Raw genomic sequence first — 21,461 nt, 5'->3', positions numbered from 1 at the left:
GGTTTCCATGTGACGAGCTAAATGGGGCGTGCATACTTTTTGGGTTGCACTGTACGAACTCATATCCTATAAACAGAGTATTTTTTTTTTATATAATAAAGACTTTTGACTGATGGCTGCTTTACAGTATCTGGTTCCCTTTGGACAGTGTGCTAACTCAAAAAAAGCTTCTGCAGCAGATGTAAAGGGGAGGAAAAAATGACAGAAATGGAAGAAAAGCGGATCTTTAGAGGCTTGGAGAGGCAGACAGAAAGAGCAATGAACTCTCCTCCTACACTCCCGACTGGCAGAGAGGCTCTTTGTGTGGCTGTATGGAGCTCAGCCAGCCCCCCCTCATACATCTGCAACCCCCCTGATCATGAGCACATAGACCCAGAACATGTCAGGATCCCTGACAGCCATGCTGGTTTGTGTAAGCAGTTGTGTTGACCTTGCATGCTACGGGCCTCTCAGATTACATAATATTTAAGATTTTATAATCTCGACGGCAGAGCCGCTGCATCGACACAGGACCTCTTTGTATCTGTTTGCCTGCTCCGTCCTTCAACCCACCGTCTCCCCCTCCTTTCGCCTCTGCTGCGGACATTTGGCACTGGACTTCCACTTTGGCCGAAGAATACCAGCGCCTCAATGGCAGCTTTTTGTCTCCTCCTCCCCACGCCTGTCCCTCTTGGTTCAGCTGGAGCTAGAGGAGGCTTCTGGCGAGAGGAGACGTGTGCCGCCCTCATGCAAATCTTCGTCTCAGTTTCCTCAAAAGGCAAATGCGTTTCTTCTGCAGCCTGTGTGGTTGACAAAGACGAATAGCTCACTTGCAGCTCGAGTCTTTTCTAAAAAAAAAAAAAAACGTTGCCGTTAAAGTGTGACCGACTTGGCCCCTTGCGGTGACGGATTGATGGTAATTGAGGGGCAGAGCTGTTGGTAATGTGGTGTCAAGGTGAGCTGATGATTGCATGTGGTTTGGAGGGAGTGACGGTTGCATGACAAAGCCCCCTGTCTGAGCGCGGTCACCATCCAGCTGTAGACAGTACAAGTAAAACAATGCCGTCTGTGAATGATGGTGTCTCTACCATGCAATAACTGACCTGGGGCTGCGTGAAAAAGCTCTCTGAAAGATAAGGCTCCTCTCTGACCTACTTAACCCCAACCAGGAATGTAGCTGCGTGTGCAGAACGTGCAGCTTTAAAGGGGTTCTGGGGGGGGGGGGGGGGGGGACTGATGGATCATCTCCATTCAGGGCAGCTTTTCCAGACCAGTGGACATGGGGCCGTGGACATGGATAGATGTTGGCAGGAAGGGCTGCGTCCCTCCAAGTGGGCTTGTTAAGGGGGCTTTGTGAACTGGAACTCTTCTTCATCTGCTCAATTGACTGTAGCGTTGATCACATGCCGCCTCAGGTGAAAATTCATCAACTCCTGTTCGGGAAGGTTAAACCCGGTGAAAGTCTTTGCAATCGTTCACGGCAAAGCGTGGAAGCGTACGCGCCGCGTGAAATTTCTCATATTTTTCTCACGACACAAAAACATCGACCTGTTGAAGGGTGAAGCTCAACCCCAGTCTCAAGTCTTTAACCGCCTCTGCCAGTTTTTCTTCACGGATTGCCACGTGTTAAGCTTCAATTCATCTTCCTTTTAACCAAACAACTACCATGAAAAGCTTTTTTTGACGCTTTCTGCGACGGCCAGATGTGTGCGATGCATGACTAGCAGCTGCTCTATCAACAGATTGTCCCACCTGACCTGGGATATGTGTCTTGGTAGGTTTTCAGTTGTGCAATGCTGCTTTCAAATGATGGATTTAGCATCGCTCTGTGAGACGTTTAAAGGTTTAGATAATATTTCATAACCTAAATGTACTTTAAACGTCTGAAATTTTATCTCTGATCTCTCTGGTGCTACTTGGCCTTCATGATGATGTACTATAATAACCCTCTGAGGCCATCACACTACGGCTCAATTTAAACAGAGATCAAATTACATACAGAAAGTTATTCTAGGGATAAAAAAAAAAAAGAAAGACATGCATCACTTTGCTTGCAGTTACCCATTGTGCACTCCTTTGTGAATCGTTGAAGTTTATAGGTTTCGGCAAGGACATTTTTAAAACGTTCTATAAGGTTTAAACACTTACGCTAAGTCTAGTTTAGGGCCAGATGGCTATTGTAATTCAAATTTTTAACCCATCAAATTCCCTTTATCCCTTCTTAACTGTATGACCCAGATCCCCGAACTACTTACAAAAGACATGATTACAATGCATTTTATTATTTTACAGCCTTGGACGGTAACTTTCTTTTCATGGAGATCTTCCGGTGGATTACCCTCATTAGTTACAGGCTTTCTCTACTTTGGCTGTCCCTGTTTAAAGGCATCCCATGAAGATTATCTAAAAAACTTCCACTGCAGCTCAATCATCTAATTTTAGAAGCAATACTGTCTATGAAACCTTGTACAGAAAGCCATTATAGTAATTATCTAGTCGTTTTAGACTGTTCTATGTAAAAGGCTTTAAAACAAGATTCAATGATGCATATTTGGCTGTTATTCAATTCAATTCAATTTGATTTTATTTATATAGCGCCAATTCATGAAACTTGTCATCTCAAGGCACTTTACAAAGTCAAATCCAATCAGATTATACAGATTGGGTCAGATTATACAGATTGGTAAATCATCCTATATAAAGGAACCCAGTTGATTGCATCAAAGTCCCGACAAGCAGCATTCACTCCTCCTGGAGAAGCGTAGAGCCACAGGGAGATGGACTTTATCAGAATCAGAATCAAGTATAATCGGCAAGTAGGTTTGCACTTACAAGGAATTTGACTTGGTATTGATGGTGCAGACAAAAACTAAGAATGCAGTAAAACAAGAAGTAAAAAGGATATATACAATTGGACTTTAAATTACACAAGGAGCTAAAAGGCACCCAGAAAAAACAACTTCCCACCCGGTATAAGGCTGCATGTGATAAAACAGTGTGATGTGTTAAGTAAATGAGCCGCTCCTCCTCCCTGAGCTTTCAGGGAACTTCACACAGCGGACTCCGCACAGATCTACTAACGGGCCAGCCGACTGGGGGCAGACTGACAAATTGGTGGCAATGTTTACAGTGCGCGCCGTGCCTCAAGTGTGTATTGTCCGAGGGGGAAATGGGAGTTCTCAGCGGATCCAGCCCGGCTTACAGCGAGCGAGTGCCTGAAGAGATGGTGGGGGGGACGAAGGCAGGGGGGCATTGTGGATGGAGGAGTCTGTAAAGTGGATCATCACATGCCTATGCTCTGAGGTCAGGCGGCACGGCTGGATCCTTTAAGAGGGAGAGGTTGAGAATGGAGGAGTTTTATAGGATTACATATGACCTTTTTAAGGAGTTTTGTCCCACTGGAACAATGGGAAATGTGGGGGGTTAAAAATTACTTCACCTCTTTTCTTGTTTTTAATTTTCAAGAAAATTATAAAACTGCCGTAAATTCAAGAAAACACCCATTTCGTTTCACTTCTGAGCTGCAGAATTCCCCTGGAAGTTCCCAGAACATTTCGACCTTGACTGTCGGCGAGGAATGCAGGTTCGGTTTGCATCTGCGTGCGCATTCACCGTCAGTTGTCCTCGACTGGTTTATTTGCAGACCAGTAGGCTAATCATTAACACAGCATTAAAAGGCCATTGTGAGGCCAAACACAGCTGGAACATCAGCCATCTGGTACATATGAAAGACAGCCTAAAAACAAAAAAAAAAACTCTTGATGTGAGCAGGATCCTTTCCTTTCCGTCGAGGAATAACAAACCTGTCCAGGCCTTCGGATTCAGTTCCTGATCACCAGGGTTCAGACCCATGCTGTTGGATAATGGCCTGTGAAGGCTGAAGGTCTAATCTGCGGAGGCACCATTTATGCTTACGCCTCACACCCTCCTGACGGGAGACTATTCAGCGGTGCCAGGTGGGGAGGAGTTTTTCCTAAGGAACCCAGACCACCTCCGTGTCCCCCAGCAGTCTCTGGGGGAGGAGCGGATTTCCAGTGGTCTTGGAGGGGTGTTGGATAAGGAAGTGCTGAATGGATCTTGAGGAGTGGAAATGGTTTATTAAGATATACACCAAACTATTATTCCCTTTTTATTCCATTGTGGGAAAAGAAGGTCACACAATTTTCTCACAGCTAAAACTTTGCTGATTATTGTTACTTATCCCTGCATCTCAATACATCTGAGTATCATTGAAAGGATATTTGATTGTCGCAATTTAATTGAAGAGATGCTGGAATATGCACTCTATATTTGTGGCATGGCACAGAGGCGGTCAGCCTGTAGATCGGCTGAGATGATGAGAAAGCTTAGGTTTCCTGTGTAAATTCGTTATGGCGTGTCAAAGTCAGGCCTTTTTGCTGGCCAGTCAAGCTTACGGGCCATGGGCATTGAAGCAGGTATCTGTACTTTTGGGATTGTGGAAAGATGTCAATTCCTGCAGGAAAAAAAAATCTGCATCTATAGCCCCATTTACACTACCCTTTTTTTTTTTAACCGATCCATGCCGAGTTCGAACCCAGCTTGGATCAGTTAACCGTGCCAAGCTTGGTTCTTAGGACCATTTACACATCACGCTAGCATGGTTCCTCGCCCCCAAATGACGACCTATGGTACTACTGCTCTCTAGGATTGAAGGAGGGTATCAAGCAAATAAAAATGGCGGCGCCCGTAACATTCAGGAAGTTATGTTTGGTTATATTTCGTTGTTTGCGGAGAGTCAGGCGAAGAAGGCAACATTTTGTGAATTTATTTGACTGAGTCAGCTTTTAGGAAGTGGATAAGACAAACGAACGTCTAATCAGGGCTTACAGACCCAGGAAACAACGACAGATGTTGAGGTTCATCACACTGCTGAGCAGAATCATTAGTGGAAACCCTGTGGCACGGTAAGGAAGCTAGTATTATTATGAATGTCTGAAACCGCAAAATTAGTCAGCTGACTGTAAGGAGATGACGTGGTCTGCTCATGCGCTCTTTGTTATTAGAGAACCGAGCCAGTGAAAAACCGGGCCGAGCCCACCCATTGAACTGGTCTAGATTTAGCGCGGTCCGGTTGTGTCTGGTACGGTTCAGTTCGGTTTGCATCCCATTTACACTCGATAGTTTTCTCAGTTACCAAGCTCGGACTGTTCTCGGCACAGTTAAAAAAGTGTAGTGTAAATGGGTTTAATGTAAAGCTTTAAGCTGATTTCCTGATAGCTGCGATGATGTTGGACTTGTTCAGACAAAGTGGAGCAACGGCAGGTGATGTCATGGCCTCGATTTTCAAGCGACTTGCATAATGTACTTTCATCTAAAAAGAAAGCGTTGGACCATTGAGCAACAGTCCAATTAGACCACTGCCTACGCAATTTCTGATTTACGAGGTGGTTACATCTGTGTGGGGTGGCTCTTTTGGCTTCTTTTTGTTTTATCCCTGTTACATTTTTTCCTTCCACTCACTTTTCCAACATAATGCTTGAATATTGCACCATGTGAACAAACCTGTTCTTTAGCAATGACTTTTTGTGGCTTACCCACCCTATGTAGAGTGTAGCACATAAAATAACATTCTTGCTATAAAAACATGTTTTGTTTTATGCAATCAGATTTTTTTTGTGAAGCTGCGTTTTGATCTTTATTAGCTGTAATTATCCACTGCGCAGAAACATGCTCTTTTATAATATACTACCAATCTCTATGTAATAAATGTACCTTTTGGTAATTGAGATACATTTGCATACAGTTACAAAAAAAGGTATAAAGAGAGTAAAATGTGCTTCAGACATTTAAAGACACTACTCTTTAGACTTCTTTTTTTTTAGATAAATACTTAAGTGCAAAGTGGAAAGAAGTCATTTAGAAGAACCAGAAAACTTGGAAATGAAAGTTCTAATCTTTTAAGATGACTATCTCCAGTCATGCAGCAGCAGATCTCTCGGGGAAATATCACAAGGTGACTTTAGGTGTGATTCACCCTCCGTAGGCTGAGATTCATCGTCTTTTGATACATGAGTCAGGATGAATCAAGCGGGAACGGCAGAGCAAAGGTTGACTATTTCTCATGTAGGAACATGCTTTTCCACTGGGATCGTCCATCCGCACTGCCGTCTTTCTTACATAATAATAATGCCTGTGTTTGAGTCCTTAAAATAAAAATGTAGGCGAATTATGGATTACATGACATGTCTGTTCTAGGCTGGTATCTGTTATGTAACATGTGGGGTTTTATTGGAATAAGGCTTTTTTTTTTTTTTTTTTCAAATGCCACAAGTTCCCTTTTAGCTTACAGATAAGAATTTGCATGTTGAACACAGACGCAGACTGTGTTGTTTCTACATCTTATTTGCTTAGAAAACAAAGGGCTGTGTAGCTCAGCATGGACGAGCTTTCAGGTTATCGTGCGCAGCAGCTCGAGTTCCTGCTAAGTTCAGCCGAACTAGTCGTGAAGGTGTGTCTCTCTGGGAGACGGCTTTCTTCAACAGAGAGATGACACACTCATCATCCTTTCATATTAAACTGAGTCACTCACGTTTGGGAGATTGGAATTGTATTTGGAAAAAGGTGATTGCAAAACCTTTGTAACATGGTCCTTCATCTTGCTCGCATCACTGGAGAAATCGCACCGCCTTGAAAATAAGGTATGGAAATATTGGTGTGTTGAAAGCCGAAATAATGTCTTTAAAGAAGATGTTTTTTAACCTACTGTGCTGTGAAAAAGAGTTTCACGCCTACAGATTTCTTCTCTTTTCTGCTTTTTTGTCACACTTCAATGTTTCAGATCATATAAGTAGTTTTATTATCAGACACAGATGACAGTGATTTAATTTCGTAGAGGGGGGAAAAGTAGCCTTATGTACATGGATGTATGTGCAAACTGGTTGTGTATGAAAATATAATTACCCAACACATGGCTCGCAACATGAAGTAAGCTAATCCATCTAAAAAAAGCAATGCATCATTACCAAGGCAAGGCAAATTTATTTATATATAACAATTCAGTACAGAGACAATGCAAAGTGCTTTACATGATTAAAATATAGGAATAAAAGCAAGTAGGGATAGAATGTAGAAACAAAAAAGAACATTAAAAACAGTAAAACAGTTTAACTAGAACATTCAAAGGCAATTTCAAACAAATGTGTTTTAATCTCGATTTAAAGGAACTCAGGCTTTCCGCACCAGTGTGTAGAAACTCAAAAATGGATGATAAATTGTAATGGACACCTATTAGTCAGGAAAGGGTGTATTACAAACCCATTTTAAGGCTTTGAGACTCCAGCTAACCACAATAAGAACCATTCTTCACAAATTAAGAAAACGAGGAACAGCTTTGAATCTTCCCAGGAGGGGTTGGCCTACCTGAATTACTCCCAAGAATGCAACTCATCAACAACTCATCCAAGAGTTAACAAACAAAATAAATAAATAAACAGAACAACATTGGTTCAGTTAGCAACAGCTTCAACAATAAAATAATGCATTCATGGCATAGTTCTTAGTCAAAAAAAAACCCTTCTGACCTAAAAGGACACAAAGACCCATCTCACATTTCCCAAGTGACATCTAGATTAGTATAACTTCATGGCAGGTGTTCATCCTGCTGGAGTAAAACTCAACAGGCATTTTAGAAAAGGAACATCCTACCAACAGACATAGTGGCGGTAAAATGATGGTCTGGGGTAGCTTGACTTGCCACAGTTAATGCAACCATAGATTCTGGTCTCTAGCGTAACATCCTGAAAGAGGTTATCCGCCCATATGTTTGTGACCCTAAGCTCAAGCCCAATTGGGTTATGAAGCAGGACAATGATCTGAATCACTCTATCAAGTCCACCACTGAATGGTTTCAAAACAACCCAATTAGGGATTTGGGGTGTCCTAGTCACTGATTTGAGATGCTTTAGGATGACCTGTTCATGCAAGTCTTAAATGGGGCTGAATTCAAACATTTTTTGTTTGTTTTTAAAGACTGGTACATGTTTTCTCTTGATAGCAGTTGCTACTGTAAAGGTTAGCATAAGCATTTATCAGATTCAGGGGGCAATTACCCTTTCACATAGCAACAGGATGGTTTGGCTATTTTTTCCCTTTTTAATAATAAAATCATGTGGAAACTGCTTTTTCTATTTAGTTTGATTGTTTTTCTCTGATAGAATTAGCTTGATCATGTATCGCATGATAAATAAGATTAATGTATTTTAACAAGGATTGTTATAGTTTGGTCATCTGTGAAATAGTTCAGCTTTCTGGGATTTGTGCTAAAATCTTAAACAGACTTTAGTGTAACCCTTATTTATGTTTTAATAGTCACTCCCTGTCAAAAACGTATGTTGCACATTGTACAACAGAGAAAAAGTTGTCTTTAAAGCTTCCCATCCTGTAAGGCACATGACGATTGCAATGACCAATGTCGTAGGAAGCAAAAGTTTTGTTTGCCTTTTAGGATGCATTTTGCATGGTCATCTGCATAGAGGCTGGTTTGCATGATCCGATCAGAAAAAAGCAAGTCGTATCGTCTCAGTGTTGCGCAACTACCAGCTCACGTCACCGCTGCAAGCTGCGGCTTATCGTGCCGTCAGGGAATGTGTTAAACTTCAGCTGCAGACGAGTCGCTGGGGATACGTTGATATTTGCCAGATCCAGTCACTGGGGGTTATTGCAAGAACTTATTACGGTTTCTTCTGAGTGTCTGTCATTAACAAGGAATGCAAAGACAGCTTTTCAGGCGAGCCGAAGCCTTTCGTAAATAAAAGAATTCTTTATCTTTGTTTCGCCGACAACTTCAGACAGAGATCATCCCTGTTGTTCGTGTAACCACTGTCTTTTTTTTTTCTGGGGTGGAGGGGTTAATAACCAGGTGTTGGAGTGTTTCTTTCAGTGTTTCTATTCATCTTTCTGTCTACCCCATAAGGCTTTGCCTGGTATGCATATAACTATGAAGTCAGACTCAGACACATTTATGAACTGTCTGTGCTGTTACCTGAATGATAAGCCCAGACTAAAAGGAAAACAAGCGTAGACCTAACCTTGCAAGGTCTAGACTGATTATTCACTAAATCTTTCCGCTCCCTTGGGGAAAAAAAGACCCATCCACCAGTTTTCTGTGCCTGATCTGTGGAGCCTATGTCGGCATCAGCGGATTATAGAGGAAGATTTAAAGAAGCAGTTATATGCCCTTGTTTCATCAGTTCATTAGGTAAGACTTTAGAAACCAGTGACTGATTGGCAGATATACTCTTATACCGAGGAAGTGAATTCAGGTGTGCTTCTGTGGAGATCTGGAAGCCTAAAATAGAAAGGAGGTGTGTGTTGGTCCATAATAACACATCTTTGTCTGTAAATGTTAACCATGCCCTGGCAGTCACAATGTGGAATTTGAAGAATTACAATTAAAGGTTGGAGGGGTTTGTTTTTTCTGGAATTTCAACTATCTTGCTTCTAAAATCAGCTCATTTTTCACCACTGATGGCTTAGGCCCTGATTAAGGCTTTCGTCACAGTTAGGTATTAGATAGCTGTTTTCCCTTACTACATAAAACCCCAGTGTGAAAAGTGCTCGTCGTATTTACTTGGGTTATTTCCTGTGATATTAATCTTTTTATTTGATCTGAAACATTTAAGTGTGACAGAAAAATCAAAAAGAAAAAAAAAAAAAAGAAGAAATCTCTAAGGGGGCCAAATGCATTTTCACGCCACTGTATGTGTGAGTTGCCACATATAAATAATATAAATTATAATTATCAAAGCCACACGTAAATAAAATAGAAGTGCTGTCTGCAGTGGTGTGGGTAAATGCTTTATGAAATAGCTGCATGTGAATTTGAACTTTATAGTCATAATCTTACATTTTGTTAAATTCTGTCCTTGCTGACAAACGTGTTTGTAATTTGATTTCACTAAGGCTTCTCTCATTTACTTTAGGGTATTTTTTTTAATGGAAGCCTCTTACAAACCACTATGAGAATGATGTTAATCTTAAACTTATGGTTCTTATATAGAAAGAACTGGGAATTAATTAATTGATTTAATCTTACCTCTTTCCTCCTTAACCAATTATTAAAACTAGCCAGTTGTCCAATTAAAGAACACCCTTCTTAACACAAGCATTAGATGCACATGTCAACATGAAAGTGTAGTATATGGCCTACCTATTCTTATGTACATCAAATTAAGTAAATTGCAAAAATCAAATTTCTCCTAAAAAAAAAAAAAAAGGTGACACCCAAATATGTGCCTATTTGAACGTGTTCACACTAGAACTATTAAAATTTTACAATGTCTTCTCCTTTAAAAGTGAAAATAGAATCTATTTATGTGATTAAAACCCTTAAAAGTATCCATATGTTGACTGCTACATCAAATATCTAACGCAGCTTAAAATGTATGATCTTATACGGTTGCTGTTATTTTACAAAGATTACTGTCATTCATGTCTTAAATGTATATTTATTTTATATTAGCATGGTCGATAATTTAAGAATTTTGTTTGCCAATAAAAAAAAAAAATCTTCCTTTTAATTAATTATAAGATCTAATGGAGAAATTGCTTCAGAAAATGAGTTGATGTTGGGTTATTGATCTTTTTTGAGCTTTTCCCTTTCAGAGTTACTCCTAAAGAGAACCTCGGCATCTTCATCTCTCTTCCTCTGTGCCGCTGGCTCTAAACCAGACAGCATCGCTGGTCTCACCGCCGCCTTGTGCACTTTTCCTTTCATTCTCGCTGATACTCTTTTATCACACCACACACCTGACACTTTTCTCCACCCATTCCAACCTGCTTGGACACGTTCGTTCAGTTTTTGCGCCAAAGACTGTTTATAGAATAAAGGCTCCGCTTTCAATTAAACTAGCAAAGGAAACTGCGGCGCAAAATCGCAGTTAGATATTTTGTGAATGAACGCTTTCAGATAACTGTAAGCTATACTGATTCAGCGTATTTGTAATTTCATGAGTATATGTCTCCCAACGGGCTTTTGGTTGGCACCAGCTCTTCACATCTGGCAGCAAGGTGGCACAGTAACAGGAACGCTCTTTGCCACTGGATTGGCAGATCCCTTAGAGATTAATTATAACTGTCTCCACATGTGAAATTTTTACCAAGCAATAACAAAACATACTTCTAAGTGTGAAAGTAGTTCATTCACTATATTGTTTGATAGATTTTTTTTTTCTTTTAATCCTGATGAAGGGGAGGTCACACAGGATGCAGATGGCCACATTTCGTCAAAGCAACAAGCAGACTGGAAACGCTTTGCACTGCTTTGCACAGAACCGGGCATTCAGCTCTTCCAAGATAACCAGGTCATTTGCATTCCTTTGCGCAGCTTGTTTTTACATGGGCAGTGCTTGGTCCACCACAAAACATGCGGTTTGTGTGGTATCAGCTGCAGATAAACTCCTGCCTGTGGAGCCTGTATCTGAAGTGGTCAATCAAAGCCGCAGCATAGGTCGAGCTTGTCCTTAACTCAAGGGTGTGCTCCACTTTTAGATAAGTTGGGAGTGTTTTTCTTGCACCTCTATCGCTATGCAGGACGTGCATTGTGACTCCGGTCATGCAAAAGTAACGCAGTTATTCTTTGCAGTGGTATGGTAGTGCGTGAATATGGTTTTCAGACCGTCCGTAGCTTAGAATGGGCCGTTCCTCTTGCTGCTTTCAACTTGGCAGCGCTTTATTATAGAGGAACATTGGGTGGGAGGAAGCAAGATTCACATGCCAGACTTAGCCAGGCTCAAAACCAAAAGGGAAGAGAGAGAGCACATCAATAGAAGCAGATGCTTTGTCTTAATTCATATCTGTTTTAAAGAGTGTAGTAACTCACCGCTGCACTCCCTTTACACCACAAGCCATGTGATTTGTCACAGAGCGTAAAGGGCCTTCTCTAGTGGTCGGAGTCTGCTTGCCAATTCATCCATTTCTCCCAGAGAGGTTGTGCATGGGAACTGTGCTGCTGGGAAGCTCTGGTGTGGACTGCAGAGCGAGTACTCCACTGTGAACAACATGAGCTCAATACCGACTGACTCATGGAAAAGATTAGGAACGCCAAGAGGTGCATGTGTGTGAATCTGCATGAAGTGAAAGGAAGTTAGTGTTCTCATGGAACGCTCTTCATCCAGCTGCACATGAAACTGCTGTCAAGTATTGATAAATCTCCAACTTTTGGTGACTTTTCCCTCTTTCAAATGAAGAAGAAAAAAAAAAGATTTGTGCACAGGAGAGAACTTCAAATGGCAGATTTCTCAACAGTTGTGGCCAACTGACCAAAGATGCACAAATGGGGATCGCATTTATTGCCGAAAGCTTGTCGGTGCTCGCGTGGACTAAAATAGTGAGGTACATCTGCAATGCATTACCCGCCTTTCAGTGATTAGCTTAATGACGGTTTGGGCCACTTAGATTTTTATTTAGTAGTCTGAACCTAAATGAACAGACAAAGCTCCACTTCTTTAGCTTGGCAGAATGGTATTGGCCTTTTTGCCCTTTAAGGAAGTGCAGCTCTCTGCACAGTGGCTGCTCAATGCTCCATTCTCACACTGCTATGATTTCATATATTTAGGAAATGCTTCTAAGGAAAAGTCCCCATCTGGCCAGGAAGTGCGTGAAACACAATACGGATTCAATTTCTCTTAAATTCAGACATAGTTCTATAAAGACATATAAACAACGCTCTCGGTCCCCTTACCATATTTTATTTCTACTCCCATCAGCTTCCCCTGCTCTGTTTATCCAAGCTTCGGCCTTCAGTGGACTGGAGAACAAGAGGAAATGGCTTGGTTTTCCATAGACTGTACAGTGTTGCAATTAGGCCATGTCAGTAATGATTTGTGGCTGCCCTTTCACTGTACAACACGGCTCCTATAGTTTCAGACTGGGAGTAGACACAGAGCTCTTGACTGTCTTTTGCAGAGTCTTAGATATCAGTGGTTTTAATGTAAACTGAAAAACTGGCAGATTATATATTTTTGGATATACATTTATATTATCTTGGGTGTCTGAGTGCAGCTTGAGCGGTGTAGCCTTTTATTGAGGGTCATTAACTTTAAGAATGCAGTGATCGGATATTTTGTTGGCAATTTCCAATCCCCGGTTCTCATAAAGCTTCGACGCACTGATGCCATTTTTGGTTGACTCAGATTGGTTGGTCGATGCAGCTTTTTAGATATTTATTCCTAACCTTCCTGATATTTAGCGGGCACTACTTCCAATGGTGGTCAGCGTCCCACCATGCGTGGGCAAACAGTCACAATAACATGGTTTTATTAATTTGAAAGAAGGACAAAACAATTTGAGCTTGACATTTTAAGCTTTCTTGACTATATTAGCCGTTAGCATTAGTTAGCATCAGTAAGCATAAACGTCGGTGTTTGTCAGTTCCCTAGAGAATCTAGATCCTTGTCACAGATTTCCAAATGGCTGCCAACATTTAAAAAATCCAGCGTAAGAGCATAACAGATAATGATTGAAATTCGAAAATGATAAACCAGAGCAACTTTACGGAAGCATAATCAGCCCTCCTGGTCTCTACCAAAGTCAACTACTGGTGAATTTGCTCTTTTGCCAATTTGACTAAGCAATCCAGTGGCCGGTGAAGGTTAAAGTCCTTCCTTTGTACCTAAAAGTTTCACTTAGGAAACTACTAAAAAAAACTAGAGGCAAAATAATGGTGCGGCCTATAGGCAAAATCAACCTTTTTTTTTTTTTTTTTTTTTTTTTTTTTTATAAAACACGTTTTCCTTTTACCTAACATCTACATATCTGTGCTTGTTCTGACTTAATTTAATACACCTTACTGAAAATAGTTTACTTTATGTAACAGGTGCTCTGTATAGATCTGTGAATAGTTCATGAAAACAACCCTTTGGTCCAAAGAATCTTCTCATTTCTGTCAAGACATCAAACCCTTAATTTAACTATTATGTGGACTGATAAAGTTTAGTGAGTCTTCCTCCCACAGTAACAGCTTCAACACTGAAGAGTTTCTATCAGCCTGACCTGGTTACATCTGAAGTGTTCGCCAATTCACAACACGTCATCTGAAAATACTGTACAAAGTTAATCCTATCAAATCATCCAGATAGATTGGTTAAAAGGTTTTCTATCAAAGGAAACCCAGCAGATTTGCATTGAGTCATTGATTCGCGTCATTCAACCCTCCTGGATGAGCGCATAGCCACAATGGACAGTCACTTGCATTGTGTTGTTGACCTTATCAACAGGAGGAAACCTCCCTCAGAAGTTTCAAAGCTGCCAGTCAGTGCTGAAAATCATCTGATTCAGGTCAAAAGTTGAGTTAGGATTGGATTTATAGGAATTTCTCTTATGATTTAAATAAAACAGCTTTAAATAGGTGCTGCTTATTAAGCTGATTCTTTTAAGAAGCAGCTGAAAACTCATTTATTCATATTCTGGTTTTATACTGTAAGGTGTTACATGTGTTTATGGTATTGTGCTTTTTCATGTTTTTCTTATTATAAAGCACTTTGTGTTTTTTTGTTTTGTCTTTTTTTTTAAGTGTGATATGTGCTTTCCAAATTAAACATACTAGTCTAAGTTTATTAGATCATTTTGTTGCTGTTACTTTTACTGTAATAGACTTTTAAATTCACAGACAGCTTGGGTTCTTTCCCTTCAGTAGCTACAGCAGCCGACATGAAGAATTCACATCCTGGCTCCAGAAAGACTCTCTTGGGTCTTTCCTGTTATCAGAGACCAAAGGCGAGGGGGAGGCAGAAGATTTCATTTACATGCAGTCAGCAACTTTGTTTCCACTTCGCCTTCCCAAAGTATTGGTACCACTGGTGAAGATGTGTAAACAGAAATAGATTCATCTTTTTTGTAAAAGCATCATTTTAGGAAAGTCCAACATTTTCATTTAAATCCATATTTTCAGGAGGTGAGCTGATGTTAAACACTTTAATTAGTAGAAAAATTTTGTGTGAGGATTAAATGTCATGTTAAAATGAAAGAATTCAACATAGGACCAAACTCACTGGCAACTTTATATAAACTGTTACTGAATCTAATCTTAAATCAGTTACTTTAATTGGTAATAACAAAGAGCCACGTTTCTGTTTGACACTATTCAAAATTGGTAAAACAAGAGAACACGGCCATTTAAGTTTGCCAGGATGTGTGTTGATCTTTGTATGTTCGGAAGTAGCAACAGGTAAAGAATTGCTCGCCCAAAGCTGCCCTCGTCTGTAGTCAGTGTTAACTTAAACTAGGTTGCTCCTTTACAAGAAATTGTTAGGGGGTGAAAAAAAGTCTCTAAAGATAATTGTTGGACACCTAAAGAAAGAAATGACATCATAGAGTTCAAGGCTTTCGTTACACATCATTACCAGTGGTGCCATTACAAGTGGAAGACGCTGTAAATGTGACTAAACCCTGCTTCTTGCTCTTTTTATCCTATAATTATCCCCTTTTGTCTTTTGTTCCACTTTCTTTCTGTTTACCTTTCTCAAAAGTTGACATCTACCTTCTGTGTCGTTCCCAGAATCTCCACAGTTGTCCTCCCCCCTCTCCACCGGCGACCATGTAAAGGATAACGTAGATTTGGGCCCAGACTGCTACCGCCAGGGATGTGTGGAGCCGCTGGATGGAGAGGGCGAGCGTCCCGTGAGCCTGGTGTCCACCCTGTCCTCTAGTTCCTCCGCCGATAGTCAAAGCCTTTTTGGAAGTACAGCGGCCCTTCCGTCCTCCACGGCAACTCCCCAACCGAGCGAGGAGGACATAGACCTGGAACTGAGCCCGGCGGAAGGCACCAATCAGAGTCCTCGCCTCCGAGGATCTGGCGGCGGCTGGTGGAGGCACCTGGAGGCCTGTGTGATCAACAACCAGCGCAACAACAACAACGGCTCTGCCGCCAGACCAGCGAGGGCTAAACTACTTCACATGATCACCTCGCCTGTTGTCGCAGACACGATGGCGCCCAACCCAAAGCTGACTTACGTGGACCGCGTGGTGATGGAGATCATTGAGACGGAGCGCATGTACGTCAGAGACCTGAGCAGCATCGTGGAGGTGAGTCATGTTTATACTGGATATCTGTTATCTGCTTTTATGTCGGGTCCTGATTCCAGGATTCTGCCGTGTTTAGCTCCATCTGTCGTCCCATCAACCCTTACAGTGTTTAAAAGGAAATTATCCCACCTCATGATGCTGCCACCACCATGTTTCAGACTGGGGGAGGTGTTTCCAACGTGTCTCGCTGTGTTCGTTTGCTGCCACATATAGAGTTTTAGCATGTGACCCCGGTTCAATTTGGGGTTTTATCTGGCCGCAACTAGGGCTGAACGATTTTGGAAAATAATCTAATTGCGATTTTTTTTTTTTCTTAATATTGCGATTTAATGCGATTTTTTTCTTTTCAGTTTAATTTATCATGTCTTTTTAAACATATACACACAATAAATCAACTTGTTTCCTCGCTGTGCAAATTAGTTGCTAAAAGACCCACAGCATCTAAACTCAGGTGCAGAAATGATTCCGTTCTGCCTACAATATATTTCAACCAAAATTGCAATTTTGACTTTTCTCTGCATTAACCACAAGCAACAAAAATGGCGTCTAAATAAAGATGTTTGTAAACAAGGACTATTTTAAACAAGAATTTTTAATGTTTCTATTAATCATAATCATATTAATCATATAATATTATTCAAGAGAACAGCTTTTAGTTGATTTGGACATCAATCCTTGTTGAACATAAAGTGCAACCAACAAGCAAGTCTATGTATTAAATTGATTGACCTGTACTTAATGCTATGTATGATTAAATAAACTCTAATACAAGTAATAAAATTAGATTATCTCACTGCTGCAACTGTCTTCCCTTCCATGTGGAGGCAAACCCACTTTAAACATTTTACTAACACCTAATGGACGTGTCTAATTCCCTAATTGTTACAACCAAAAATTGCAGACTCTGCGATTTGGAAATTGCGTTTTTTTTTAAATCGCGATTATATTGAAAATGCGATTAATTGTTCAGCCCTAGCCGCAACACATTTGCTGTTTTCCCTACAGGAATTTAAGCAAACTGCAACGGCTTTCTTTAACACAGGTAGAGTGTATTTACTAATTGGGTAACTACAGAAGGCAATTGGCTGAAATGGATTTTATTTAGCGCTGCCAGAGAAAGGAAGCTGAGCACCAGTGTCTGCCACCCTTCAAATGATGTTGAAAACTAAGAACGATTTTGCATACATTTCATAATTATTTTGAGCTGGTCCGTCACTTAAAATTGCAATGAATTCAAGCCTAATACCAAGCCTTTAGGTTTTAATGGGACAAATGTGGAAAAAGTTTGTGAATGAACACCTGTTGCTTGGCAGTATTTTATGTTACAGCCAATATAATGATCAGTATTTTCTGTGTTTTGACCCAAATTGGCACTTAGCCTTGCCACGGTGTCTGCAGTGCTCATTAGAAGTTGTATATCGAATTTGAAAAGCCAGACACCAATGCAGAGAGATCCACTCAGTCTCCTGGAAAGGAAACATGTCTCCTGTGTTTCAGGCAACTGTTTGTGAACTAGAAGTGTTTTGGAACCTCAGTTTGATTTTTTTTTTTTTCTCTTCCCCTTTTCATTCAAAGCACCAGAGTGATTTTCCCTCTTTTTAAACAGATCGGCCACTGCCAGTGGACAAAAATGGATGCCAGACATCTGGCCTCTGCTTTTTCTCCTCTTGCACATTTTCTTGTTTGTAAAGATGAAAGCCGACGAGCGGTTTATGATCTGGATGTGCTCTCCTGTGTCAACACTGTGTTATTTACTGTGCAGTGAAAGTTTACAGCCTGTGTAGCCTGGGCTTGATGATCGAGCGCTCCTATTCCGGTTGAAATTGGGAGTCCTAGTGCAGACATCATTAACCTCTGGGTTTGCGTTCTTTCTAAAAAATCTTCTTTGAAAGATGAGAACAGTAAAAAAAAAAATGGGTCAGCAATGATCTTACAACTCTATTATAAATTTTTCTACTTTTGTAGACCCTGGTAATTGCTTCCAGAAAAGAAAGCTCCCTCTCCAACGGTCTTTACATTTCTTTTCGGGGATCATTACAAAATCTGAAGCTGGTAATGGCTTTAACATGTGAGGCATTTCAGAGACTGAATGGCAGTAAAAGAGCCGGCACCCCTCCTCACCTTGTCTCAGACGGTGCTGGCGTCTAACATGTGCTCTGAGATCATTGCGCCGCCCTGGATCCAGTTTGAGTAATGGCTCGCTCCTGACAGACATTTCTAGGATTTGTAACTATTTTAGCTGACAGCGGCAGAAGCAGCAGCAGCAGCTCAGCCTGGTCTGGTCTGGTCTTGGTCATACAGGCCCCTGCTCCTGCCTCGCCTGAACTCTCCAGCTCTCCCGGGCCAACACAAACACCCCCATTTATCCGCCAGCTGAAGAAATAACACAGATGAAACGAGTGCAATTGGGATTTCCAAAGGGTAACGTGTGGGAACACGGCCGGGCACAAACGAAGCCTCTGTCCTCAAATGACTACAGTCTGGCTTAAATCATTTTGATTCCATGCAACTAATTTAACACCCAGCCTCAGCTCTGACAAAGACATATTAAATAACTTCCTCTCTGTTTGGCATTGTGTTGTTTTTTTGTTTTTTAGGAAGCTAAATCAAAGCTTCCCCTTGACACTGAACTCATGAGCAGCTGTTTGGCACATTGATGCATCTCATCCACTTTATCAGGCTCAGTCTCAAGTTTTTTTGGTGGGGTCCAGTTTTTTAAAGGCCCGACCGCGGCCAATTCAACCTGCTAGAGTACGTCCCCACCAGCACCCAGAGTCATCATTTAGGTTGCTGGTGTGTAGAAAGACTTGGCTGCTCTTTTTTCTTTTCCCTCTCTGTGTGATTTTTAAACTCTTACGAAATGATTTATATCACCCATATCAGTATTACAGCCCTCCCTGTTCCATAATAAAGAGCAGCTTGTTGCACCAGACGATACAAGACTTTAAATCTCACGGTGCGCTGAAGGTCACACGTGTTTAGTGTAAGACGAGCGTGGATTTTCTTTTCTTTACACAAACTGGAGATGTTGTTGCTGCAGCTCATACAGTAACGCGATGCCTGTAGGCGCGCAGTGCGTTTGCAGCTCTCTGCGAGGCCGCGTGTGTGCGCAAGGTGTTTACTTGTGTACTCTTTATTTAGCTGCCGCGTGTTTGCTTGGCCTCTTTGTTAACCCGCTCCTTTACCTTTTTTGGTGACGCTTGCATGCCGCTTGAGTGTGTCCGGTGACCAAATAAAACGAGGGGCATCACAGATGTTGGCAGGCTTTGGCTAAAGCATTTTTAGTTATTTTTATCTACTTATAATAAACCCAGCAGATCCAGAGGGAGATGGAGTTTTTTTTTTTTTTTTTTAAATACTCCAAGCTGAAGCTCTCTCTTCTTGTTGCTCAATATCTGTTTTTTAGTCCATGACATAAATCTCTAAAAATCTCAGAGGTTTGGTAGGGAGCATTGGTGAGGACACGGCTTCATGAAACCCAAAGAACGCAGCAGGCAGGTGAGGGAGAAAGTGGTGGAGATGTCTAAAGCAGGGTTAGGTTATAAAACAACGTCCCGTGAGTCGAAGATCTGTTTAATCCATCGTCCACAAATAGAGCTTTGCACAGGTTTGACAAAAAACTACCGACCGCCCCATTGGCCAGGGAGAGCATTAATCTCTGTGGCAGTAAAGGGGTTCCAGGTTACTCTGGAGGAGCTGGGGAGGAACACAGCTCAGGTGGGAGAATCTGCTGACATGGGAAATAATAGTCATGCACCCCACAAAAAAAAAAAATAAAGAAAGGGAGTTGGCTGCCACGTGTCATTTAATGCCTTCAATTCATTATTTTACTCCCGGATTATGTTTTAGATCTGCTTCAACAGCAAATAACTGAAACTAATTTTCTATAATCGACTCACAGCACTAGTGTAAGGAAGTGGTTGAATGCCAACCAGCAGGAAGTGGCTTATAGTCGCTTTGTTTTGATCAAGGATGTTAAATTGTCAGATTTCACAACGGTCTATACTATCATAAATAAGGATTAGAATACAGCGACCATAGATGGTTTTGCACAATTTAAATTACATAAGACTATTTATGTCCATAATTCATGAAAATACTTGATACAAAGAAAAATAAACGTATATGCTGTTTTAAGTATTTGGGTATATTTATAAGTACAAAATGCAAATATGGGTATGTGTTTGCAAAAGGTTGTTTGTAGTTGGGTTTATTTAGAAGGACCCAGCTTTTAAATTCAAGCCATTATTTAAGAAATACCCGATCAATATAAGTATTTACAATTTTTTAACTAATCTAAATTATTATATCTAAATTTATTCCAGATGTAACTGAAAAGTGTCCTCTGTCTAAACATGTACAGAACCTTGATATTGATGTTAGTGGAGCCATGATTTAAGCAGCTGTTTGTAACTAATTAAAGCTCATCCACATGCTGTAAACCGGACATGACTGAAACGGCTAGAAATAACCCAATCGTCATGTATTTACTGCTTACACATTCTAAATCTTTAAGCCATGGGCTCTTTCTTTAATATGTAGCAAATTGATTGGTGTGTTTGTCAAATATTTAAATATGCTTTAGTGTCATTGTATAATTTCAGTCAGACTAAATTTAGTTAATTCCTTATGGGTTTACTAGATGCAGTGCCTTAATGGCACAACTTGCATACTGTGAAACAAGGCGTTGCTGTGGGGGTCTTATCTGCAAGGGGCCCCTCAAGCTAAGCTCTGCTCAGGGCCCTATTCCACCGTCGACCTGCTTTGCATGTGTAAACACATCAGTGTCTGTAGTTACCTCTTCCCACTGCTGGTGGGAATCTGAAAATGCCTGTGTGTTCTAGTCCACCACTGACTTTGAATTATTACTCGATGTCTTTCCTTTTTTTTTTCCCCCCCAGGACTATTTGGCACACATTATCGATATGAGAAACCTCCCCATTGGACACGAGCAAGTAATGGCTTTATTTGGAAACATCGAGGACATCTATGAGTTCAACAGGTAATATATTAATTAGCCTTCCCGGTTCTGACAAACATATAATATCCAAAATATTTTTACGGTGAGGGAAAGTTAAAAATGTGCATGGCCACATATTAATTACTCTTTAGACTCACTGTAGAGCAGAAGAGCGAGTGGTCAGTCGCTGGTGACGTTACGGTGCAGATTACGTGGCTATGGATGATAAGCTGCAGTTAGATTATGCAGCGGATGAATGTTGTTTATTTCTACCCATGATTCATTGTTGAGAAGCAACCTGATTGACTCACCACGGGAGAGGCTGCGGTAAAGCAGTGAAAGCCATAGGAAGGGGTTGTTGCAGCTGGCTTTACGTTACATCATCTCGTGTTGCTTAATGTGTTGCACGGCCAAAAAACACACTTAAAGTCTTATTTCCTCATAGGGATGAGCCTTTCTTTTAATGCCAAGGCTGTCAAAG

The 21,461-nt window shown here is 41.0% G+C and overlaps 1 protein-coding gene across 4 annotated transcripts in view; it reads left to right on the top strand.

The window, feature by feature from the left end:
- LOC105916592 (pleckstrin homology domain-containing family G member 3) overlaps positions 1-21,461 on the top strand; it is a 49,019-nt gene that overhangs the window by 12,233 nt on the left and 15,325 nt on the right. For all 4 annotated transcript variants that reach the window (XM_012851149.3, XM_021309817.2, XM_021309815.2 and 1 more), the window contains exons 3-4: positions 15,494-16,020; positions 20,922-21,022. In XM_012851149.3, the coding sequence (XP_012706603.2) occupies positions 15,494-16,020; positions 20,922-21,022 (628 nt within the window). The remainder of the gene's footprint in view (positions 1-15,493; positions 16,021-20,921; positions 21,023-21,461) is intronic.

The sequence above is a fragment of the Fundulus heteroclitus genome, chromosome 19, assembly GCF_011125445.2.
Source record: "Fundulus heteroclitus isolate FHET01 chromosome 19, MU-UCD_Fhet_4.1, whole genome shotgun sequence".
In the NCBI taxonomy this organism is placed as follows: Eukaryota; Metazoa; Chordata; class Actinopteri; order Cyprinodontiformes; family Fundulidae; genus Fundulus; species Fundulus heteroclitus.
The sequence above is the reverse complement of the archived record's forward strand: the minus strand, read 5'-3'. Positions and strand labels throughout refer to the sequence as shown.